The 25,808-nt window shown below is 49.9% G+C and overlaps 1 protein-coding gene across 1 annotated transcript; it reads left to right on the top strand.

Annotated features, from left to right (window-relative positions):
- The first annotated feature begins 11,179 nt into the window (after nt 1-11,179).
- Nucleotides 11,180-24,860, top strand: LOC144603364 (hyaluronidase-5-like). Its single transcript, XM_078416514.1, has 3 exons — nt 11,180-12,136; nt 14,826-14,915; nt 24,363-24,860. The coding sequence occupies exons 1-3, from the start codon at nt 11,180-11,182 to the stop codon at nt 24,858-24,860; spliced, it is 1,545 nt and encodes a 514-aa protein (XP_078272640.1).
- The last annotated feature ends 948 nt before the right edge of the window (nt 24,861-25,808 follow it).

Here is a 25,808-nt window from a genome sequence, read left to right as displayed (position 1 = left end):
GTCCTAGCCTGTCCAACCTCCCCCTGCAGCTCAGGCCCTTGGGTCCTTGCAACATCCTCGTAACATTCCCTGCACCCTTTCCAGCTTGACATCTTTCATGTAACATGGTGACCAAAACTGAGTACAATGCTCTAAATGTGGCCTCACTAATGTCATGTACAACTGTAACATGACCTCCCATCTTCTATACATTTATGTGCAAGAAGGAACTGACGGTGCTGGTTTACACTGAAGATACACTCAAAATGCTGGAATAACTCAGCGGGTCAGGCAGCATCTCTGAGGATAGGAAGAGGTGGCGTTTCGGGTCGAGACCCTTCTTCAGACCTTTCATGGTTTTTCCACTCACTGTACCGTACTTTATTCACGTGTTTTATGTCAGATGTCAGCCTTAATGAGCTTTCATGTCCATCATCTGTTTCAAATGTCCGGCCAGGCTCTTGCACAGTGGGCAGCCTTCTCGTTTGCCACCACTCGAGCTTCCAGTCAGCATTGTTCACCAAGGAGTAGGTGTGGCATGGAATGTACAGATGTTCCACATTCACATTCTGTGTCTGCCCCATTTGCTCGTATTGGTCCTGCATCGGCCCGTCCCTGTACGAAGCCTATTGAGGGACTTCCAGGTCTTCCAGTCACACCCGTGACCAGGTGGTCGCTGTTCCTTGCATGGGATGGGCAGCTTTTCGTGGTGGTGGTTTTCACTGCGTTTCTTTTCCCACAAGGCCAGTCTGGTTGCTTGAGGAGACTGTGACAAGTGGCTGGACTGTGTGAAGGAAGCTCTTCCTCCACTTCAGGTGGTTTGGGGCTGGGTGATGGGAGTGACGGGGATGGCGGGTGTCCCCAACTTGCCCACTACGTTCAGTTCTATCGGCGACTGATCTGCGGATTCCTAGTGGAGCAATACCAACCAAGCCATGCAAGCTATCCACATCCGTTGGTTTTAGGCAGCCAGTGATGCATCTGCAGCTGTCATTAGGGCGGCATCAACTTTCTTAGCATGAGATGATCTCTCCCAGACAGGACAGGCATTCTCTGCAGCAGAGTAGCACAGCGCAAGAGCAGTTGACCGCAGTGCGGATACATTGGTGCCCCACGACGAGTTTGCCAGCTTGCGTAGGAGGCTGTTCCTTCTCCTCACTTTGCCCTTCACCTTTTCGATGTGTTGCTGGAAGGAAAGGGTTGGGTCCAGAGTGACCCCAAGATAAACAGGGCAGTCACAGTGTCTCAAAGGGACACCACTCCATGTTAAGGACAACTTCCTCCCAGCTTTGCGATTACGAAGGTGGAACACGCTAACTTGGGTCTTAGCAGGGTTTGCCTTCAGTTGGTTGTCCTTGTAGTAGTTTGTCAAGTTGTCTCAGGATGATGAGAGGGTAGCTTCTACCTCATCTATGTGAGTGCTTTGGGCTGCTATTCCAAGGTCGTCAGTGTAAATGAGGCTTCTCGTCCCTGGGAACACTGGCTGGTCATTAGTGTCTACATTGAACAGCACCCAGAGCAAGGAAGCTGCCCTGAGGTAGGCCATTCATTTGTTTCCTCCATCTGCTGTATTTACCAATGTGCATCTATTCCTTTGAGATGTAAGAAGGCTTCTGATCCATGAACATCTTGCTTTTGTGCTTAATTGGCTCCTAGATAGACAATAGACAATAGGTGCAGGAGGAGGCCATTCGGCCCTTCTAACCAGCACCACCATTCAATGTGATCATGGCTGATCATTCTCAATCAGTACCCCGTTCCTGCCTTCTCCCCATACCCCCTGACTCCACTATCCTTAAGAGCTCTATCTAGCTCTCTCTTGAATGCATTCAGAGAATTGGCCTCCACTGCCTTCTGAAGCAGAGAATTCCACAGATTCACAACTCTCTGACTAAAAAGGTTTTTCCTCATCTCAGTTCTAAATGGCCTACCCCTTATTCCTAAACTGTGGCCCCTTGTTCTGGACTCCCCCAATATTAGGAACATGTTTCCTACCTCTAACGTGTCCAACCCCTTAATAATCTTATACGTTTCGATAAGATCTCCTCTCATCCTTCTAATTTCCAGTGTATACAAGCCTAGTCGCTCCAGTCTTTCAACATATGACAGTCCTGCCATTCCGGGAATTAACCTAATAAACCTACGCTGCACGCCCTCAATAGCAAGAATATCCTTCCTCAAATTTGGAGACCAAAACTGCACACAGTACTCCAGGTGAGGTCTCACTAGGGCCCTGTACAACTGCAGAAGGACCTCTTTGCTCCTATACTCAACTCCTCTTGTTATGAAGGCCAACATTCCATTGGCTTTCTTCACTGCCTGCTGTACCTGCATGCTTCCTTTCAGTGACTGATGCACTAGGACACCCAGATCTCATAATAATCACATCAAACTAGTTCTGCTGGTTTTGGGTGGAGAAGTCAACGGGCCTCTCCACAGCTGCTGATGAAGCTGGACATCTGGACAATCTGGACACTCTGTGACTCTTGCTAATATGAAATTGCCAGACAGGTCGTGAGGCACTGTCTGAGAAGCACCTAAACTGTTGGAAGAATCCAGTGGGTCAGGCAGCATAGAGTCATAGAGTGATGCAGTATGGAAACAGGCCCTTTGGCCCAACTTATCCACACTGGCCAACATGTCCTAGCACTAGTCCCACCTGCTGGCGCCTGGTCCATATCTCTCCAAACCTGTCCTATTCATGTACCTGTCTAACTGTTTCTTAAATGTTGGGATATTCCCAGCCTCAACAACCTCCTCTGGCAGTTTGTTCCATAAACCCACCACCCTTTGTGTGTAAAAGTTACCCCTCAGATTCCTATTAAATCTTTTTCCCTTCATCTTAAACCTATGTCCTTTGGATCTCGATTCACCTATTCTGGGCAAGAGACTCTGTACATCTATTCTTCTCATGATTTTATACATTTCTACAAGATCACCCCTCATCCTCTTGCGCTCCAAGGAATAGAGTCCCTTGATGTTTCAGGTTGGGACCCTTCTTCAGAAAGCACTATTTAAATTAAAGAGTCAGGCAGCATCCCTGGAGAACATGAATAGGTGACATTATGGGTCCCAACCTGAAATCAACTATCCATGTTCTCCAGAGGTGCTGCATGACATGACGAGCTACTCCAGCACTTTGTATTTTTCCTTGGTAAACCAGCATCTGCAGTTCCTTGTTTCTGCATCTTAAATTAAATTGTGTTATTTTGAAATGTTACCTAAATTAACTGCATATGAAAAGACAGTGTCCTTGGATAATGATCCTGCATATTCAGGGCACATGCAGCAGCTAATTAACCTCTCAACCCGCCATCATTGGAGCATCAGAATGTAGGAAGAAACTGGAACAACCAGAGGAAACTTAGGATACAGGGAGCAAAGTCTGAAGAAGGGTCCCAATCTGTAACGTTCCCTATCCAAGTTCTCCATGGATGCTGCCTGGCCCGCTGAGTTACTCCAGAACGTTGTGGCCTTTTAGATGAGCTAAAGTACGCTGCTGCAAGAGAGCACGACAAATGACTTGAAGATATGAATAAGAAAATAACTGCAGATGCTGGTACAAATCGAAGGTATTTATTCACAAAATGCTGGAGTAACTCAGCAGGTCAGGCAGCATCTCAGGAGAGAAGGAATGGGTGACGTTTCGGGTCGAGACCCTTCTTCAGACTGAATACCCTTGTGCAGATATGAATGATATTGGAGGAAATGAACGTGAACGAAGGGTAAAAGTTATGGCATCTTCTTCAGAATATTACATTCTCATCTCCATAACCTGACCCATCATTAAAGTTAATAGCAAATCAATAGGTTAATAGAAATTCAACTGAAGGATTAAGAAACCATCTTACCAACAAGTAGGGAGCTGTTCTGAGCTACTATCTACCTCATTGGAGACGCTCAGACTATCTTTTATCGGACATTACTGAACTTTATCTTGCGCTAAACCTTATTCATGTTATTCCCTTTATCATGTGTCTGTACACAGTGAACGGCTCGATTGTAATCATGTATTGTCTTTCCGCTGACTGGTTAGCACGCAACAAAAGCTTTCACTGTACCCGTAGCATTAAACTAAACTCAACTCAACTCAAGTCAACAATCCGGCTCAGGACTGTCCAGGGGCAATGCACACTGTATATAAATATTCCTCCAACCACAGTACCCAGCTCTGTTTGAAATTTCAAAGTAATTAAAGCTTTTTTTTTCAAATTATTAAATCGTAACCTCTGTCAAATTTGCAAATTGCTTCCTGGTCTTCAGTGTAAAATAACCACGAGTCTGACGTACCTGCTTTGATCTTGTGGATACTGAAGCAATAATAAAATATTAATTAAAAAGCACAAAGTGCTGGAGTAACTCAGCAGGTCAGACAGCATCTCTGGAGGACATGGATAGGTGACGTTTAGGATTGGGACCCTTCTTCAGACTGATTGTGGTTGGGGGGGAGGGAACAAAGCTGGAAGAGGGGTGGGGGCAGGACAAAGCCTGGCGAGTAACAGGTGTATACAATAATATAATAAAGTTATAATATAAAACAGCTTTTTTCCACTAGTGATAGTTCTACTCAATAACCAAAGTCTGTAGTCTCTTTCTTGCTCTGGTTTATTTTCACTCACATGTGTAGACAGTAATGGTGTATCCTTATTGTTTTGATGTGTTTATGTTTTATTCCTAATTGTTAACTGTATGTTTGTGTTGTCATTTGTGAGCAGAGCACCGAGGCACATTCCTTGTATCTGCACGTACTTGGCCAATAAACTTATTCATTCATTCATATAATATAATGTATAATATATAATATGGTATATGAAAATTACTGCAGATGCTGGTGCAAATCGATTTATTCACAAAATGCTGGAGTAACTCAGCAGGTCAGGCAGCATCTCGGGAGAGAAGGAATGGGTGACGTTTCGGGTCGAGACCTTCTTCAGATATATGTGTAGGTATATAATATAGTATATATCATATAATATATATAAATATAATAAATAATAACATCATTCTATTCAGTTATAATGTGATATAATTTTGTTATGATATATTAATTTTAATACTATATTATATATTGTGTATATACTATACTCTCTTTAATAAATACTACATTATAATAATAAAGAATTTATTTTAAAAATAGACAATTTTCTGTTTTTATTGGCCAATAACATTTTGTTCTTTGTATTGTAATTAATTTCGGCAATATAAATCCCTCTATTGTAAATTAGCTTTGATTACATTAAAAAACGCATTAATATTCCTCTTATCTTAAGAGTCGATCGAAAATCACCTGGTCCATAACCTTGCCTTTGGCTTGTTTAAACAGACCAGGTCTCTTGCAGTGAGACAAAGGTTCCTTTACCCAAATGGAGGAGAGAAACAGTCAGGGCTTTGTTAACCACCTTTGAGGGCTCCCTTTTTCCCGACTCTGCCATCTTTCCCGTACCCCCTAGTGTGTACAGGACGTCACAAGGGATGTGAAACGCGACTGATTCGTTTCCAATCAGTGGAAGGAAAGAAAGATTAGGCATTTGATAGATTGAATGAGAAATGTTTGATTTAATGTTTCCCAGTCTGGATGGGTGCTACGCCTATGGGACAATGTGCCATTAGGGGGCCATACAATTTGATGCTTGATCAAACAAAACAAAAAATCTTCAAGATAGTTCCGGTTTAGTGAAGCGCTGTGTGTGTGTGTGTGTGAGAGTGAGAGAGAAAAAAGCAGCGTCCAATTACGTGCACACCTCTCTGGAACTTTACAACCCTGCAACCACGGCTCCACTACAAAGACAACAGCCGCTTGCCCACTGGTTACATTCAGGTGATCATTTAAAACCCCACACACTGAGCGGAGTGACACCAAAGGGCAGGACCGCCAAAGAAAGAGGGAGAGAGAGAGAAAGATAGAAGGGAACGATTGAAAGCATCGTGGAACCCAAGGAAGACCCCGTGGAGTGAAGGCAAGTGCCGACTTTGCAATCCCATTGAGAGGCGCGTCCCCACCCCCCATCCCCTAAAGTCAGAGAAAAGTTTGTAAAAGTTGATGAAAGTTCCAAACAAAAGTGAGATTTTTTGTTCTCACCAACACTCAAGTGCGTTCTCGAATGTGGGTTTGACTTCTTGCAGGCGAGATTTCGCAACGAAGTCTTTCTGAAATGGACGATTGGCTCCAAAGCGCGTCTCTCTTTTGTTGTGGAGGCAATCCCCATCCCGATGTGTCCTTAAATGTGCACATTTGATTTGATTCTCGCTGTCGAGTGGCTTTGTCCTTGTAGCTCATGAGATGACCGCGCTGCTTTTGCTAAGGCAACAGAGATTGTTGAAGCAACAAGTGTGGTCCCGATGCATGTGGCTGGAGAGGCAGGTTTTCATATCCACAAGCTGTAGGAGCAGGCCATTCGGCCCATCAGGTCCGCTCCGCCTTTCAATCATGGCTAATCTGTCTTTCCCACTCGACCAAATTCTCCTGCCTTCTCCCCATAACCCTGACACCCGTATTGATCAAGGATCTATCTATCTCCAGCTTAAAAATATCAATTGACTTGGTTTCCACAGCCTTCTGTGGTTAGTTAGTTAAATTTATTGTCATGTGTACCGAGGTACAGTGAAAAGCTTTTGATTTGTTTGAGACATAGGAAAATACGTGCAGGAGTAGGCTATTTGGCACTTCGAGCTGTTCAATATGATCATGGCTCATGGATTGCACGCTATCCAATCAGTGGAAAGACTGCATGATTACAGTCAAGCCATTCGCAGTGAACAGATATGGGATAAAGGGAATAATGTTTAGTGCAAGATGAAGTCAGATTAAAGATATTTCGAAGGTCCCCAATAAGGTAGATGGGAGATAGACACAAAATGCTGGAGTAACTAAGCAGGTCAGGCAGCATCTCTGGCGAAAAGGAATAAGTGACGTTTTGCATTGAGACTCTGCTTCAGACTGAGAGTCATGGGAGAGGGAAATTAAAGGTATGAAAAGGTACAAAGAAAAGAATGAAAGGTATGAAAAGAACAAATCAAGGTCAGGAAGGATGATCAAGGAAAGGTGGAGCCCACAATGGTCCATTGTTGGCTGTGCAAAAGGTGATAAGAGGGGGGGTACAAACAGTGAAACTAAGCAGGACGACAATGGGCTATTGAGGGCGTGCAGCGTAGGTTTACTAGGTTAATTCCTGGAATGGCAGGACTGTCATATGTTGAAAGACTGGAGCGACTAGGCTTGTATACACTGGAATTTAGAAGGATGAGAGGCGATCTTATCGAAACGTATAAGATTATTAAGGGGTTGGACACGTTAGAGGCAGGAAACATGTTCCCAATGTTGGGGGAGTCCAGAACAAGGGGCCACAGTTTAAGAATAAGGGGTAGGCCATTTAGAACTGAGATGAGGAAAAACTTTTTCAGTCAGAGAGTTGTGAATCTGTGGAATTTTCTGCCTCAGAAGGCAGTGGAGGCCAATTCTCTGAATGCATTCAAGAGAGAGCTGGATAGAGCTCTTAAGAATAGCGGAGTCGGGGGGTATGGGGAGAAGGCAGGAACGGGGTACTGGTTGAGAATGATCAGCCATGATCACATTGAATGGCCGAAGGGCCGAACGGCCTCCTCCTGCACCTATTGTCTATTGTCTAATGAAACTAGTAGGATGACGAGGGTGAGGGAGGAACGGAGAGAGAGGGAACGCAAAGGTTACTTAAAATTAGAGAATGACTACGGGTGCTGCACTGTAAGGAGTTTGTACGTTCTCCCCGTGACCTGCGTGGGTTTTCTCCGAGATCTTCGGTTTCCTCCCACACTCCAAAGACGTACAGGTATGTAGGTTAATTGGCTGGGTAAATGTAAAAATTGTCCCTAGTGGGTGTAGGATAGTGTTAATGTACGGGGATCGCTGGGCGGCACGGACTTGGTGGGCCGAAAAGGCCTGTTTCCGGCTGTATATATATGATATGATATGAAATCCATATTCATACCACTAGGTTGTAAGCTGCCCAAGCAAAATATGACGTGCTGTTCCTCCAATTTGTGTTGGCCTGACCTCGGATAGGAGGTCAGGATCATTCTCCAGTTGGCGATAGGATGGTTTAGTTGCCTGATAACAGCCGGGAAGAAACTGTCCCTGAATCTGGTGGTGTGCGTTTTCACACTTGCCTGATGGGAGAGGGGAGAAGTAGGGGTGAGGCTGGTCCTTGACTATGCTGGTGGCCTTGCCGCGGCAGCGTGAAGTGTAGATGGAGTCAATGGAAAGGAGGTGGGTTTGGGTGATGGTTTGGGTTGGTTGTTGGGCCAAAGGGCCTGTTTCTGTGTTGCTACGTCAAGTCTATTGTAATGTGGGCAGAATTTTCCAAACACAGTTTTGATCGCTCACCTCACTTTAGTTGGACTCGAGTTTGCTGATTGAAAATTAAACATTAAAACAGTACAACAATGGAACAGGCCCTTTGGCCCACAATATCTGTGCCCAAACAGGATGCCAAGTTAAACTAATCACATCTGCCTGCTACAGTTGTACCGGGCCCTGGTGAGACCGCACCTGGAGTACTGTGTGCAGTTTTGGTCTCCAAATTTGAGGAAGGATATTCTTGCTATTGAGGGCGTGCAGCGTAGGTTCACTAGGTTAATTCCCGGAATGGCGGGACTGTCGTATGTTGAAAGGCTGGAGCAATTAGGCTTGTATACACTGGAATTTAGAAGGATGAGGGGGGATCTTATTGAAACATATAAGATAATTAGGGGATTGGACACATTAGAGGCAGGAAACATGTTCCCAATGTTGGGGGAGTCCAGAACAAGGGGCCACAGTTTAAGAATAAGGGGTAGGCCATTTAGAACGGAGATGAGGAAGAACTTTTTCAGTCAGAGAGTGGTGAAGGTGTGGAATTCTCTGCCTCAGAAGGCAGTGGAGGCCAGTTCGTTGGATGCTTTCAAGAGAGAGCTGGATAGAGCTCTTAAGGATAGCGGAGTGAGGAGGTATGGGGAGAAGGCAGGAATGGGGTACTGATTGAGAGTGATCAGCCATGATCGCATTGAATGGCGGTGCTGGCTCGAAGGGCTGAATGGCCTACTCCTGCACCTATTGTCTATTGTCTATTGTGATCCATACCCCTGTGTTATATTTATCTCTTTGCCAAGTCTATCTCTTATCTGCCGACACATAATCCATACCCCTCCATTCCCTGCAGATCCATATGTCCATCCAAAATTCTCTTAAATGCCACTAATTCATCTGCCTCAGCCATTTCCCTCGACAGTGCATGCCCGGCACTCATCAGCCTCTGTGTAAAAAAAGAAAATTGTCCCACTCATTTCCTCTAAACTTTTCCCCTCTCATCCTAAAACTGTGCCCTCTAGTATTTGACTTTTTTTCACCCTGAAAATGTCTACCCTATCAAATGATAATTTTACATACTTCTCTCAGGTTTCCCCACAACCTTTGGCGATCCACAGAAAAAAAATGCCAGTCTGATAATTGTAATAAGTTGAGTGGTGAATCTGTGGAATTCTCTGCCACAGAGGGTAGTTGAGGCCAGTTCATTGGCTATATTTAAGAAGGAGTTAGATGTGGCCCTTGTGGCTAAAGGGATCAGGAGGTATGGAGAGAAGCCAGGTACGGGATACTGAGTTGGATGATCAGCCATGATCATATTGAACGGTGGTGCAGGCTCGAAGGGCCGAATGGCCTACTCCTGCACCTATTTTCTATGTTTCTATTCCACCCTGTTCTTTTATCATTGTTCTGGTCCTTGAGATTAGTGAAACTCTCCATGTGCTTCTCGTCATGATCATGCTTTCCCTGATGTAAGCAAACGATGGCAATCCCATTTTGACATTCTTATTGATTTAGAGAAGGCTACAATGCTTAAAACGACTGTTCAGCTCATCATATCGGGAACTCATTCAGAGAACACAGCACGGTGGCGTAGTGGTAGAGTTGCTGCCTTACAGCGCCAGAGACCTGGGTTCTATCCTAACCACGGTGCTTGTCAGTACAGAGTTTGTACGTTCTCATCGTGACCTGCGTGGGTTTTCTCCGGTTTCCTCCCACACTCCAAAGACGTACAAGTTTGTAGATTAATTGGCTTGGCTAAATTGTAAATTGTCCCTAGTATGTGTAGGATAGCGGTAGTGTGCGGGGATCGCTGGTCGGCGTGGACACAGTGGGTTTCCGTGCAGTTTCTCTAAAACTAAAAACTAAAACAATCCTATGAGTCCCACCCCATGGTCCAAATAACAACCTTATAGTCATGACAATAACATCTCAGTGTTAGCCTCGGCAATAGATCTTTGCTGCAATTTCTATGGGTCTTCACCATCAATGATTTCCAAGACCCCATGCAGTAGATGCCTCTACATGGTTAAGGCTTGCCTGGAATTCTACAAACCAAAAGGCATTTATACACATGAACAAATAATTGACTCTCACACTTCACGTTAAAAAAGTAGCTTGAAATGGCAAATGTTCAGTAAATCGATCAGCTGATGCAACTGGTTTTTTTATCCTCCAAAGAGTGTCATAATTCCGGAATAGAACTGGAAAATGCTGGGAAATGCTCAGCAGGTCAGGCAGTATCTGTGGAGAGAGAAATAGTTAGGATTTCAAGTCAGTGATCTTTTGTCATAAATCTATGATTCAGATGGAACAGGGCAGGAGAATGGGGTTGAGAGGGAAAGGTAGATCGGCCATGATTGAATGACGGAGTAGAGTTCAGTTTAGTTCATTGTCACGTTCACCGAGGTACAGTGAAAAGCTTTTGTTACAGTGAAAGTTTTGTTGTTGAAGTTTTGTTACAGTGAAAAGCGACTTGATGGTCCGAATGGACTAGTTCTGCTCCTATGACATGAACTTTTCTAGAGTTGTGAGACGCAAAATGCTGGAGTAAATCAGCGGGACAGGCAGCATCTCTGGATGGAAGGAATTGGTGATGTTTTGTCTGCTCCACTGTGACCCGAATGTCATCTGTTTCTTCTCTCCAGAGATGCTGCCTGTCCCACTGAGTTACTCCAGCATTTTGCGTCTATCTTCGGTTTAAACCAGCATCTGCAGTTCCTTCCGACACATTATCTAGAGTTGTGTCAGCCCCTATCTATCTGAGTTATGCCACCATTAGATTAATTCCGTGTGCCTTCAGAGATAATAACTGAGGAAGGTAGAACAACTTGCTTCAATAATGATTTAACAATGAAAATCTTTTGTTTCCTTAGAGCAATAATGAGACTCCATAACCCGAATGGCAGCCGCAGTAACCCTCTCTCTGCGGCAATTATCCACTTTGCACTACTTGCTTCCAGCTGTCTCAGTCAGCCATTGCATCAAACTGTGAAACCCTTGATAGGAAACTTCCCTTTTATTGCTCTGTGGAATGCACCCACTGAATTGTGTGAGAACAGATTTGGGGTTACAGTAGATTTGAGCCTGTTTGAGGTAATTGGTAGTCCTCTTGAAACCGCCACTGGACAACCCATCACGATATTCTACCACAACAGACTTGGGTATTACCCCTACTATGATGAGCTGACTAAAGAAGCAGTTAATGGTGGCCTACCTCAGCTGGCGCCCTTGGAGCTTCACTTATCGAAGACAACAGTGGACTTTCAGTACTACATTCCTTCATTTGAGATTCCTGGGCTCGCTGTCATTAACTGGGAAAACTGGAGGCCGCAGTGGGTGAGAAATTGGGACCAGAAAGATATCTACAGGACAAAATCTGTCGAACTGATTATGCAGAAAAATTATTCCATGAACATGAAAGATATAATTGAGACTGCAAAGAGTGAGTTTGAAGAACACGCCAGAATGTTAATGCTGACGACTTTAATGCTGGGTAAATCACTGAGGCCGAATCACTTGTGGGGATATTACTTGTATCCAGAGTGTTATAATTACGACTACAAGGACTCGCTTGCTAACTACACGGGGAGATGCCCTGAGATTGAGGAATCGAGAAACGATGAGCTGCTCTGGCTTTGGAACGAAAGCACAGCGCTCTTTCCTTCCATTTACCTGCAGACCACGCTCCGAGATTCTGCCGCTGCAGCTAAGTTTGTGCGCCACCGTATCCAGGAAGCAATACGGGTGTCCTTGCTTTCAACTCAGGAGTACTCTCCGCCTGTGTACGTTTACACCCGCCCGGTGTTCACCGATTCTCCCACGGAATATCTGTCTGAGGTAAGATAAAACAGGCTTATGAAAAGCGGCAAACTTTTACCGTCATCTGTACCAGGTACAGTGAAGTACGAAGGAATGTAGTACTGAAATCTTTTTGCATACAGCTCAGCAAGACCATCCTCGTACGTAAGCACAATTCCCCCCGGTTAGTACAGAATGTACACAACAGCCCACTGAGTTCAGATGCAAGAAGTACCATTTTGGCAGCATATTACAGGCCCAGTCCCACAAAGACCTGTTGCGGCCGTCGTTACATGGAAACATAGAAACATAGAAAATAGGTGCAGGAGTAGACAATTCGGCCCTTTGAGCCAGCACCGTCATTCAATATGATCATGGCTGATCATCCAAAATCAGTACCCCATTCCTGCTTTCTCCCCATATCCCTTGATTCCGTTAGCCCTAAGAGCTAAATCTGACTCTCTCTTGAAAACATCCATCCATGTGAAAACAAGCAAACCTCCAGCCGGTCGTTCCGCGAACAGTTGCCCCTCTTCACCCCTGGCCCTCTTCAGCCCTTGTTCCCCAGGGGGCTCCTCCAGCAGCCAACCTCAAGGATGCAGATGGTAACACCCCCCTCCTGGTTCTTCTTACTTTTTGTCCAGCATCCACCTGTCAGAGGAACACCAGGATTCCCAACTTCATGGACTTGGCAACTAAAATGCATTATGTGCCAATTGAACAGTAACGTCCTTCAACTAAATATTGGGAAAACCAAAGCTATAGCCAAAACCAAAACCAAAGGCAATTCCCTTAGTCACAAACCAAAGCCGATTGCCTCAGTCACAAACCAAAGCCGATTGCCTCAGTCACAAACGAAAGCCAATTCCCTCAGTCACAAACCAAAGCCGACCTCCCCCTGTTGACCAAGTGAACAAAACCTTTCACAATCTTCATAAGTTCAAGGAGAGAATTAGGCTACTTGGCCCATCAAGTCTACTCTGCCATTTAATAATGGCTGATCTATTTTCCCCTCTCAACCCATCTCCTGCCTTCTCCCCATAACTCCTGATTGCCTACTAATCAAGAATCTGTCAATCTCCGCCTTAAATATCCATTGACTTGGCCTCCACAGTTGTCTGTGGCAATGAATTCCACAGATTCGCCAACTTGCTGCCATGTGTGGCCCTAATTTGAGTGTTAATCTCTGTGTCCATTCCATTTAGAGGTGACAGTAGGTTGAACATGGCCAATGTGGTCAGTACTAATGGGTTAAACATTAATGTTAGTAAAACAATCGTAACTGTAAGAAATTGTTACTTATGATTCTGGTTTCATTGCTAATTGCCTCTATTTTCACTTCCATAACAGTTCAATTTTAAAATGGTCCTCCTTAATTTCAGCCTTTTCCAAGATCACCCTTACTAGTCTCTGTAAGGCCCTTTGGCTCGAAAACCTTCCAAGATATCCAACTGCAAAACACAAAGTGCTGGGATAACTCAGCAGGTCAGGCAGCAACTTTGGAGGAAATGGATCGGTGACGTTTCAGGTCGGGACATCCCAGCCGGTCTCATTCATTCCCAGACTTACGGCTGTCAGTGATGCAGTCATGACCTTCAGCTGCTGAATCCCCCATATCTCTGGAATTCTACACAATCCTAAACTCTCCAGCATTCTTTGGTCTATTTAAACACTTCTTCAAACCAAATGTTTGACCAAACCTTTGATCATTGGTCTCTGTGTTTCCTTGTACGGTTTTCCTTCGAAAGCTACCCACCGGAGGTCTGCTGTGAGGGGTGCTGCCGAGGGGGGCACGGCGGTGGGGGAGGGGCTGCTGAGGGGGGCACGGCGGGGGGGGATGCCGAGAACAAAGGGCGGGCCCAGAAACTGTTCGGTGAACCTTGGTAACTTTGTCAGTGCCAGAAACGTGGTGACACTTGTTCACAAGTTATAGGAGTAGAATTAGGCCATTCAGCCCATCGAGTCTACTCCGCCATTCAATCATGGCTGATCTCTGCCTCCTAATCCCGTTTTCCTGCCTTCTCCCCATAACCCTTGACACCCATTCTGATCAAGAATTTGTCTATCTCTGCCTTAAAAACACACACTGACTTGGCCTCCACAGCCCTCTGTCGCAATGAATTCCAGGGATTTATTACCCTCTGACTAAAGAAGTTCCTCCTCACCTCCTTTCTAAAAGAGCGCCCTTTAATTCTGAGGCTATGACATCTGGCGCTGGATTCTCTCATCAGTTAAAAAAAATACTTTCCACATCCCCTCTATGCCTTTTATTATTCTGTAATTTTCAATGAGGTCCCACCTCAACCTTCTAAACTGCAGCGAGTACAGGCCCAGTGCTGTCAAACGCTCATCATAAGCTGACTCAATAATTCCTGGAATCATTCTTGTAAACCTCCTCTGGACCCTCTCCAGAGCCAGCATGTCCTTCCTTGTGTACTGCCTAGGTGAGGTCTGTTATATGATTTTAGTGGGTTGTATGCAAAACAGTATTTCACTCTACCTAGGTACATGTGACAATAAAGTATCATTGCTTTGAATTGTTGATTTGAACCTTTGGGAATGTTTTTGCAAAACACCTTGAGTTGTCCTGTTTTCAGATCCTTTGCAAATGGATTAATGTGTTGTGGGTTACAAAAGGCAGAAAGAATAGAGCAAAAAATATTTTGATGAGTGGAATTCTTTTTGTGTCGAACTTAAAATGTAACACTTTAATCAAACTCTTCTTCAGACTGATCTTCTCCACACCATTGGTGAAAGTGCCGCCCTGGGAACAGCTGGGTTTGTTGTATGGGGCAGTTTAAGTTTGACTGAAACAAAGGTAAGTGTCATCATAATCATATTTTATTAGCCAAGTATGTTTTGCAACATACCGGGAATTTCATTTACCAAACAGTCATACCAATAAAAAGCAACAGGACGCACAAAATACATTTTAACATGAACATCCACCACAGTGACTCCTCCACATTCCTCACTGTGATGGAAGGCGAAGAAAAGTTCAATCTCTTCCCTTCTTTATCCTCCAGTGGTCGGGGGCCTCAAACCGTCCGTCGACGGGACGATCTTGACTCACGTAACCGGCAGTCGGGCCTTCCTCGTCGGGGCGATCAAGCTCCTGCATCGTGGGGGAATTTCAGCTCCCCCGCGCCGGGCGATCTACCCCGGGTCGGGGCTAGTCGAACCTCGTGCAGCTTTGGAGCTTCCCGACATCGGTCTCAACCCGATGTCCATTTTTTGAGATGGACATCATTGGAGATTACAGTCATTTGGGTTTAGGCACGTTCCCAATTTCAACAGTGAGTTAATGCAGTAGCTAGTACAGGTGGTACTGAGTTACACAAGCTTTAATGGTGATATTTCTTGACAATGCTGTTAAACCGGCATTGGGCATGTTGTATTTGGCCTAAACTTTCCTGGGCTTGCAACGTGAAATACGTTGAACAGGTTGAATTGTGTGGGAAGGAACTGCAAATACTGGTTTACACTGAAGATAGACATAAAATGATAGAGTAACTCAGTGGGACAGGCAGAATCTCTGGATAAGAAGGGATTCGTGATGTTTTGGGTCGGGACCTGTCTTCAGACTGAACAGGTTGAACTATTTGTCCTGTTCTGAACTACCAGTCAGTGATAATCAATGATAAAATGTACTGACATGGTGGTGATTGTCGAGAAGGTTTGCAGCTATTGCAAATGACCGCATGAATTCCTTTCACAGATAATAAAAGAGGAGACTATCTTTACAAAGGCAGTATGTGGCCAGTCAGTATCTTTATGATGGAGATACATCATTAATTTTAGATTTCGAGGCGCTAAAATCTATGGTTTAAGAACCATTGGCTACTTCTGATGAAACCCGATGAGTGGACAGTTTAGAAGACAGAGAAACAGTATGCAAGTTCTAATTTTCCAATTCAAATAATCTTTACTTAGACTTATCCTGCTTTTAGCCCATTGATACGGCAATCCAATCCATTGTCTACTCTCCAGGAAATTAAACATAAATGTTACTCTCGGGGGCAGCACGGTGGTACAGCGGCAGAGTTACTGCCTTACAGCGCCAGTGACCCGAGTTCGATCCCGACTACGGGTGCATGGCTGTACTGAATTTGTTCTCCCCGTGACCTGCGGGGGTTTTCTCTGAGATCTTCGGTTTCCTCCCACACTCCAAAGACGCACAGGTTTGTAAGTTAATTGGCTTGGTATAAAATCGCCCCTAGTTTATGTAGCGTAGTGTTGATGTGCGTGGTTCACTGGTCAGAGCGGACTCAGTGAGCCGAAGGGCCTGTTTCTGCGCTGTATCTCTAAACTAAAGATATTTTACAAACATACCGTCATATTTTTATTGAATTTTATTTTATGGTCTTAGCTTTCTGTACATTTGGATCTGACGTATTGTGCTTTTGGTATATTAGGTTACCTCTGATCAGAATGTCGATACAATTATTTATTGGTGTCTATTAAATATGATCACTTATTCCCTTATGTCAAGTATTTGAGGTCAGGAAATCAGTACTAAACAAAGGCTGAGGCCTATTTAGTGCTGGACATCCATGCCACAGTACGCTATTGTTCATCAGCTTTAGGTTTATCATTATCATGTGTGCCGAGCGAGGTACAGTGAAAAGCTCTGTTTTGCATGCTATCCAAGCTTCTGTACCATTGTCCCAACGGGAGCAAGGAGAGGTAGAAATAACCGGGGTGGGACAACTCTTTGATTATGTTGGCTGCTTGTGTAAGTAGCATGAAGCGTTGATGGAGACGAGAGTCTGGAATTTGGTCTGTGTGATGGACTGGGCGACGTCAACAACTCTCTACAATTTCTTACGGTCTTGGGCTGAGCTGTTCCAAAATTAAGCCATGATGCAACCTGAGAGTATGCTTTCTATGGTGCATATTTGCACAGACGTTTGTAAAAGTCGTTGGAGGCGTGCTGAATTTCCGCAGTCTCCTTTGCAGGTGGAATAAAACAAAGCACGTGTCCACAAATGCCATGTCTCTTGCAACCTACTCTATCATCGTATAGGGAGCTCAGGAACGGCCAGTAGGGACCTCCTGATGAAAATGAGACTGCATGGGCCAAATGTTAGGGGCAGGGTGGGGAACAGGATCTTGAGGGTCGACTTGGCTTCATTAAATGGTCGGGGGTGAGGGAATCACAACCTCTTGGAGATGAGGGATTGAGTAGTGAAAGGATGGTGGACAGTTGTTGCTTCGGCTGAGGTGTTGTAGTGGGGAACTTGACATAGACTCAAAACAAGGCTGAGGAGACTATTTTGAGGCAGAGCTGCCTGTAGGTGGCTCCAAGTTCCAGACTCCACAGCTTGAACCAGGCATCTATCAAGCCTCACTGAATCTAGTCTCACATTCATATTGAAGGTCTATTTCTATATGTGTGTTACACCATTCATGCCATTAATATAAAGAGCAGAAATAATTTGATTTACATGTCATTTAAAATATATAAATATGTTATTGGTGAAAGGCAGCTGATTGTTTTTTAAAGTTGTGTTTTTTATTGCAAGTCATTTAACATACACAGATCAGCATGGGGCCCCTATGCTCGTGGGCCACCGGGGCAAGTGTTTCGAGAAAAAAAAGGGGAGGTCCCCCTTCCCCCCTCAACCCCCTCCCTCCCCCCCTTCCCCCCTCCCCTCCCCCCCTCCCTCCCCCCTCCCTCCAACTCCCCCCCTTCCCCCCTCCACTCCCACCCCTTCCCCCCCTCCCCTCCCACCCCTTCCCCCCTCCCCTCCCCTCCCCCCCTCCATCCCCCTCCCCTCCTCCCTCCCTCCCCCCTCCCTCCCCGCCTCCCAGTTACAATGGAAACCCTACGGGGACAGGCCCAACGGTGAAAGAGGGGGTACTGGGAAAAGGGGAGGTCCCCCTCCCTCCCCCTTCCCCCCTCCCCTCCCCCCTCCCTCCCCCCCTACCACCCTCCCTCCCCTCTCCCTCCCCCTCCCCCTCCCCTCCTCCCTCCACACCTCCCTCCTCCCTCCCTCCCCCTTCCCTCCCTCCACACCTCCCTCCTCCCTCCCTCCCCCTTCCCTCCCTCCCCTCCTCCCGGTTACAATGGAAACCTTACGAGGACGGGCCCAACGGGGAAAGAGGGGTACTGGGAAAAGTGGAGGTCCCCCTCCCTCCCCCCTTCCCCCCTCCCCTCCCTCCCCCTCCCCCCCTACCCCTCTCCCTCCCCCCCTCCCCCCCCTTCCCCCCTCCCCCACTCCCCTCCCCTCCCCCTCCCTCCCCCTCCACACCTAACCCTCTCCCTCCCCTCTCCCTCCCCTTCCCCACCCCTCCCCTCCCTCCTCCCTCCACACCTCCCTCCTACCTCCCTCCCACTTCCGTCCCACCCCCTTCCCTCCCTCCCCTCCTCCCGGATACAATGGAAACCCTACGAGGACGGGCCCAACGGGGAAAGAGGGGTACTGGGAAAAGGGGAGGTCCCCCTCCCTCCCCCCCTTCCCTCCCCCCTCCCCTCCCTTCCCCCCCTCCCCTCCCCCCCTCCCTCCCCCTCCCCTCCTCCATCCACACCTCCCTCCTCCCTCCCTCCCTCCCCCTTCCCTCCCTCCCCTCCTCCCGGTTACAATGGAAACCCTACGAGGACGGGCCCAACGGGGAAAGAGGGGTACTGGGAAAAGGGGAGGTCCCCCTCTCTCCCCTTCTTCCCCTCCCCCCCTCCCTCCCCCCCCCCCTCCCCCTCACCCCCCCTCTCCCTCCCCCCCCTCCCCCTCCCCTCCTCCCTCCACACCTCCCCTCCTCCCTCCCTCCCCCTTCCCTCCCTCCCCTCCTCCCCGGTTACAATGGAAACCCCTACGAGGACGGGGCCCAACAGGGAAAGAGGGGTACTGGGAAAAGGGGAGGTCCCCCTTCCTCCCCCCCCTTCCCTCCACCTCCCTCCCCCTCCCTCCCCCCTACCCCCCCTCCCTCCCCCCTCCCCTCCCCTCCCTCCCTCCCCCCTCCCTCCTCCCTACCACCTCCCTCCCCTCTCCCTCCCCCATCCCCCCCTTCCCCCCTCCCCCCTCCCTCCACCTCCGCTCCCCTCCTCCCTCCCTCCCCCTTCCCTCCCCCCACCCTCCCCCTTCCCTCCCCCCACCCCTCCCCCCCAACCCTCCCCCTTCCCTCCCCCCACCCTCCCCCTTCCCTCCCCCCCACCCTCCCCCTTCCCTCCCCTCCCATTTACAATGGAAACCCTACGAGGACGGGCCTGAATATTTGATATGTTCGCGCGTAACAGCGATTGCGGCAAAACGGTGAACCGTAGCGCGGCGGTTTTCGTACCGACTTAATCGCCAACCTCCCCAAACGACCGGCCGTGATATTTTCATTTGATTTAGTCGCATGTTTTTTAAGTTACAGATGTTTTAAAGCGCTGGCCCCCCCCCCCCCCTTTTCAGGGGGGCGCTGCGGTGCAGATTTAGTCTTCAGCCTGTGATGTCACAATGCCCCTGTGAGATGAGCTCGAGCTGACCCCCCCTCCCCCCCCCCCTTCAGCGTGTGATGTCACAATGGACAAGCAGCTGCTATTGGGTGTCTACTCTTTACAAATTTACATTTTTTTATGAGAAGCACTTGGTCAAGTCAAGTCAATTTTATTTGTATAGCACATTTAAAAACAACCCACGTTGACCAAAAGTGCTGTACATCTGAATAGGTTACTAAGGAAAAAAACTGAGACATACAGTGGCACGCAAACAGTTCACTAGCACCCTCCTCAATGAGCCTCAAACGCTAGGGAGTATAAATAGATTTTGAGCCCTGGGACTTAAAGGAGTGGATGGAGGGGGCAGTTCTGATGGGGAGAGGGATGCTGTTCCACAGTCTAGGAGCTGCAACCCGCAAAAGCGTGGTCACCCCCTGAGCTCGGTCCCCCATCCACGAAGGGGGGACTGGGGAGGGGGGACAACAGGGGTCGTTGCGGAGGGGGCTTGGTGGTGGGGGAAAGAGGGGGTACTGGGGAAAAGGGGAGCTCCCCCTTCCCCCCTCAACCCCTTCATCCCCCCTCCTTCCCACCTCCATCCCCCACTCCCTCCCCCCCTCCTCCCCAACTTCCTCCCTCACCCCTCCCCCCTAACTCCCCCCCCTCCCTCCTTTCCTCCATCCCTCCCTCCCCCAATCCCTCCCCCCCTCCCTCCACCCTTCCATCCCTCTCCCCCCCTCCCCCCTCCCTCCACCCTCCCTCCCCCCTCCCGGTTACAATGGAAATCCTACGGGGACGGGCCCAACGGGGAAAGAGGGGTACTGGGAAAAGGGGAGGTCCCCCTCCCCTCCCCCCCTCCCTCCCCCTTCCCCCTCCCTCCCCCTCCCCTTTCCCCCCCTCCCTCCCTCCCGCTCTCCCCACCCCCCTCCCCCCCTCCCCTCACCCTCCCTCCCCCTCCCCTCCTCCCTCCACACCCTCCCTCCTCCCTCCCTCCCTCCGCTTCCCTCCCTCCCCTCCTCCCGGTTACAATGGAAACCCTACGAGGACGGGCCCAATGGTGAAAGAGGGGTACTGGGAAAAAGGGGAGGTCCCCCTCCCTTCCCCCCTTCCCCACTCCCCTCCCCCCCTCCCTTCCACTTCCCCCCCTCCCCCCCTTCCCTCCCCTCCACCCACTTCCCTCCCCTCCTCCCTCCACACCTCCCTCCTCCCTCCCTCCCCCCCTCCCTCCCCGCCTCCCGGTTACAATGGAAACCCTACGAGGACGGGCCCAACGGGGAAAGAGGGGTACTGGGAAAACGGGTGGTCCCCTCCCTCCCCCCTTCCCCGCTCCCTCCCCCTCCCCCCCTACCCCCCTCCCTCCCCTCTCCCTCCCCCCCCCCTTCCCCCCTCCCCCCTCCCCTCCCCCCTCCGTCCTCCCCCATCCACACCTCCCTCCTCCCTTCCCTCCCCCCCACTCCCCTCCCGGTTACAATGGAAACCCTACAAGGACGGGCCCAACGGGGAAAGAGGGGTACTGGGAAAAGGGGAGGTCCCCTCCTTCCCCCCCTCCCTCCCCCTCCCTCCCCCTACCCCCTCCCTCCCCCCACTCCCCTCCCGGTTACAATGGAAACCCTACAAGGACGGGCCCCAACGGGGAAAGAGGGGTACTGGGAAAAAGGGAGGTCCCCCCTCCCTCCCCCTTCCCCCCTCCCCTCCCCCCTACCCCCCTCCCTCCCCCCTCTCCCCTCCCCTCCTCCCTCCTCCCTCCCTCCCACTTCCCTCCCTCCCCTCCTCCCGGTTACAATGGAAACCCTACGAGGACGGGCCCAACGGGGAAAGAGGGGTACTGGGAAAAGGGGACGTCCCCCTCCCTCCCCCCTTCCCTTTCCCCTCCCTCCCCCTCCCCCCTACCCCGCTCCCTCCCCCTCCTCCCTACCCCCGCTCCCTCCCCTCTCCCCCCCTTCCCCCCTCCCTTCCCATCCCCCCCCTACCCTCCCCCCTCCACACCTCCCTCCTCCCTCCCTTCCCTCCCCCCCACTCCCCTCCCGGTTACAATGGAAACCCTACGAGTTGTGTTTTTTATTGCAAGTCACTTAACATACACAGATCAGCATGGGGCCCCTATGCTCGTGGGCCACCGGGGCAAGTGTTTCGAAAAAAGAAAGGGGAGGTCCCCTTCCCCCCTCAACCCCTTCCTCCCCACTCCTTCCCTCCTCCATCCCCACTCCCTCCCCCCCTCCTCCCCAACTCCCTCCCCATCCCTCCCCACCTCCCTCACCTCTCGGGGACGGGCCCAACGGGGAAAGAGGGGTACTGGGAAAAGGGGAGGTCCCCTCCCTCCCCCCTCCCTCCACCTCCCCCCTCCCCCCCTTCCCCCCTCCCCTCCCACCCCTTCCCCCCTCCCCCTCCCCCCTCCATCCCCCTCCCCTCCTCCCTCCCTCCCCCCCTCCCTCCCCCGCCTCCCGGTTACAATGGAAACCCTACGAGGACGGGCCCAATGGTGAAAGAGGGGTACTGGGAAAAGGGGAGGTCCCCCTCCCTCCCCCCTTCCCCCCTCCCTCCCCCTCCCTCCACCTCCCCCCTTCCCCCCCCTTCCCTCCCCTCCACCCCCTTCCCTCCCCTCCTCCCTCCACACCTCCCTCCTCCCTCCCTCCCCCCTCCCTCCCCGCCACCCGGTTACAATGGAAACCCTACGAGGACGGGCCCAACGGGGAAAGAGGGGTACTGGGAAAACGGGTGGTCCCCCTCCCTCCCCCCTTCCCCCCCTCCCCCCTACCCCCCTCCCTCCCCTCTCCCTCCCCCCCTCCCCCCTCCCCTCCCCCCCTCCGTCCCCTCCCCCATCCACACCTCCCTCCTCCCTTCCCTCCCGGTTACAATGGAAACCCTACAAGGACGGGCCCAACGGGGAAAGAGGGGGTACTGGGAAAAGGGGAGGTCCCCCTCCTTCCCCCCCTCCCTCCCCCTACCCCCTCCCTCCCCCCACTCCCCTCCCGGTTACAATGGAAACCCTACAAGGACGGGCCCAACGGGGAAAGAGGGGTACTGGGAAAAGGGGAGGTCCCCCTCCCTCCCCCCTTCCCCCCTCCCCTCCCACCCCTTCCCCCCTCCCCCTCCCCCCTCCATCCGCCTCCCCTCCTCCTTCCCTCCCCCCTCCCTCCCCGCCTCCCGGTTACAATGGAAACCCTACGAGGACGGGCCCAACGGGGAAAGAGGGGTACTGGGAAAAGGGGAGGTCCCCCCTCCCTCCCCCCTTCCCCCCTCCTTCCACCTCCCCCCTCCCCCCCCTTCCCCCCTCCCCTCCACCCCCTTCCCTCCCCTCCACCCCCTTCCCTCCCCTCCTCTCTCCACACCTCACTCCTCCCTCCCTCCCCGCCTCCCGGTTACAATGGAAACCCTACGAGGACAGGCCCAAAGGGGAAAGAGGGGTACTGGGAAAATGGGTGGTCCCCCTCCCTCCCCCCTTCCCCCCTCCCTCCCCCATACCCCCTCCCTCCCCTCCCCCCACCCCCCCTCCCTCCCCTCTCCCTCCCCCCTCCCCTCCCCTCCCCTCCTCCCTCCACACCTCCCTCCTCCCTCCACACCTCCCTCCTTCCCCTCCTCCCGGTTACAATGGAAACCCTACGAGGACGGGCCCAACGGGGAAAGAGGGGTACTGGGGAAAGGGGAGGTCCCCCTCCCTCCCCCCTTCCCCCATCCCATCCCCCTCCCTCCCCTCTCCCTCCCCCCTCCCCCCTTCCCCCCCTCCCCTTCCCCCCCCTCCCTCCCCTCCTCCCTCCACACCTCCCTCCTCCCTCCCTCCCCTTCCCTCCCTCCCATCCTCCCAATGCTTGTGTGAGATGGGTGCTACATTGTTTCGACAAGCACCACTAACAGATCGCAGTGAGAAGCACTATGTGACCGCGAATGTTTCAAAACAAGCACTTAAAAAGCACTTATCTTTTTTTTACGTCTTTTTTTTAATTGCAAGTCACTTAACATACACAGATCAGCATTGGGCCTCTATGCTCATGGGCCACCGGGGCAAGTGTTTCGAAAAAAGCACTGTGAGTGTGTCTGGGGGAGAGAGAGAATGGGGGGGGTCTGAGAATGGGGACTGGGGAGGGGGACAACAGGGGTCGTTGCGGAGGGGGCTTGGTGGTGGAGGAAAGAGGGGTACTGGGAAAAGGGGAGGTCCCCCTTCACCCCTCAACCCCTTCCTCCCCCTCCTTCCCATCTCCATCCCCACTCCCTTCCCCCATCCCTCTCCACCTCCCTCAACCCTCCCCCCCTAACTCCCCCCCTCCCTCCTTCCCTCCATCCCTCCCTCCCCCACTCCCACCTCCCTCCCTCCACCCTTCCATCCCTCTCCCCCTCCCCCTCCTTCCACCCTTCCTCCCCCCCTCCCGGTTACAATGGAAACCCTACGGGGACGGGCCCAACGGGGAAAGAGGGGTACTGGGAAAAGGGGAGGTCCCCCTCCCTCCCCCCCTTCCCCCCTCCACTCCACCCTCCCCCTCCCCTCCTCCCTCCACACCTCCCTCCTCCCTCCCTCCCTCTTCCCTCCCTCCCATCCTCCCGGTTACAATGGAAACCCTACGTGGACGGGCCCAACGGGCACACTTGTGCTAGTATCCCTCTAAATCTGTCTTATCCATGTACCTGTCCAACTGTTTCTTAAATGTTGCAATTGTCCCTGTCTTAACTACCTCCTCTGGCAGCTCGTTCCATACACCAACCACGCTTCGTGTGAAAAAGTTACCCCTCAGATTCCCATTAAATCGGTCCCCCTTCACAATAAACATGGTTTTACCTCTTTCATTGCATGTGGTATATGTCAATGGTCCGACATTATTAAGCGCGGGAGAAACCTTTTGTGGTTGTGTCTTGCAGCTCGTGTGTTCGACGGTTGGCAACTATGTGAAAGACGTCTTGAACCCTTACATCATGAACGTGACTTCTGCAGCAAGGCTCTGCAGTAGAATTCTGTGTCGCAACAAAGGCCGTTGTGTGCGGAAGGAGTGGGACTCTGCTCACTATCTGCACTTGAACCCTGCGAGCTTCAGAATTAGGAGAACTAACAAAGAATACACAGTTATAGGACAAGCCTCCTTTGAAGATATAATCTTCTTTGCAGAAAACTTTGCTTGCCAGTGCTATGCAGGGCAGAATTGTGAACCTGTTAGTGACATAGAGAACTATATCACTGAACTGGACACCTGTGTTGATCCTGATTATTGCATCAGCTTAGATGCCTACACAGAATTGCCCAACAAGTCGCAAGATATTGATCATACAACTTCTGACAATTCTGCCCCCTCTTTCAATGCTCCCTTTGACTCTTTCGTTTGCACTGCTTTCATTGCACTTTATATAATGCATCTAATGTGATTTCAAGAAACCTGTACTTGGTTTTGTTTTATATATATATTGATTTAATTAACGAGCATCTTCGTCAAAAACAGTGAGTACTTAAAGTGTGACCTGTTGCTATGTTTCAGAGTACAAATGTGAATATTTTAGTGCTTGGTTATTGCAATAACCCTAATCTTCCACATGATTGATTTAACACTAATTTGAATGTTTGAGTGCTTAAGTCAGAATTAAATTGTTGCATGTTGCATTTTATGTGGATTCTATCAGTCATGTTCATTCGAATGATTGTTTGAAACATAGAAACATAGAAAATAGGTGCAGGAGTAGGCCATTCGGCCCTTCGAGCCTGCACCGCCATTCAATATGATCATGGCTGATCATCCAACTCAGTTTCCTGTACCTGCCTTCTCTCCATACCCCCTGATCCCTTTAGCCACAAGGGCCACATCTAACTCCCTCTTAAATATAGCCAATGGACTGGCCTCAACTACCTTCTGTGGCAGAGAATTCCACAGATTCAACACTCTCTGTGTGAAAAAAAACTTTCTCATCTCGGTCCTAAAAGACTTCCCCCTTATCCTTAAACTGTGACCCCTTGTTCTGGACAATTGATTGTTCATTGAAAGAGACAGCATGGAATGAGGCCCTTCAGTCCACCGAGTCCATGCTGGCCATCTATCACCCGTCTTTGGGATGTGGGAGGAAATCAGGGCACATGGAAGAAACCCATGTGATCACAGGGAGAATACACAAACTCCTCACAGACAACTGCCAGGTTCAATCCTGACGCCGGGTCTCTGGCGATATGAGGCAGCAGCTCTACCAGCTGCGCCACTGCCACCCATTTACCTTTAGTTGGGTGAGTTTTCTTCGATTTCATGTGGTATAACAAAGTAAATTAGAATCATTTAAAACTGTGACCAAATATCTGTGGTCAATTATTTGTAATTGTAATTGATTTAA

This window comes from Rhinoraja longicauda, chromosome 20, assembly GCF_053455715.1.
Source record: "Rhinoraja longicauda isolate Sanriku21f chromosome 20, sRhiLon1.1, whole genome shotgun sequence".
Lineage (NCBI taxonomy): Eukaryota > Metazoa > Chordata > Chondrichthyes > Rajiformes > Arhynchobatidae > Rhinoraja > Rhinoraja longicauda.
The sequence above is the reverse complement of the archived record's forward strand: the minus strand, read 5'-3'. Positions and strand labels throughout refer to the sequence as shown.

Coding starts and splice junctions, on each gene's coding strand:
- LOC144603364 (XM_078416514.1), top strand. CDS start 11,180: ATGAGACTCCATAACCCGAATGGCAGCCGCAGTAACCCTCTCTCTGCG. Junction 12,137..14,825: donor CCACGGAATATCTGTCTGAG/GTAAGATAAAAC, acceptor ACTCTTCTTCAG/ACTGATCTTCTCCACACCAT. Junction 14,916..24,362: donor TAAGTTTGACTGAAACAAAG/GTAAGTGTCATC, acceptor TGTGTCTTGCAG/CTCGTGTGTTCGACGGTTGG.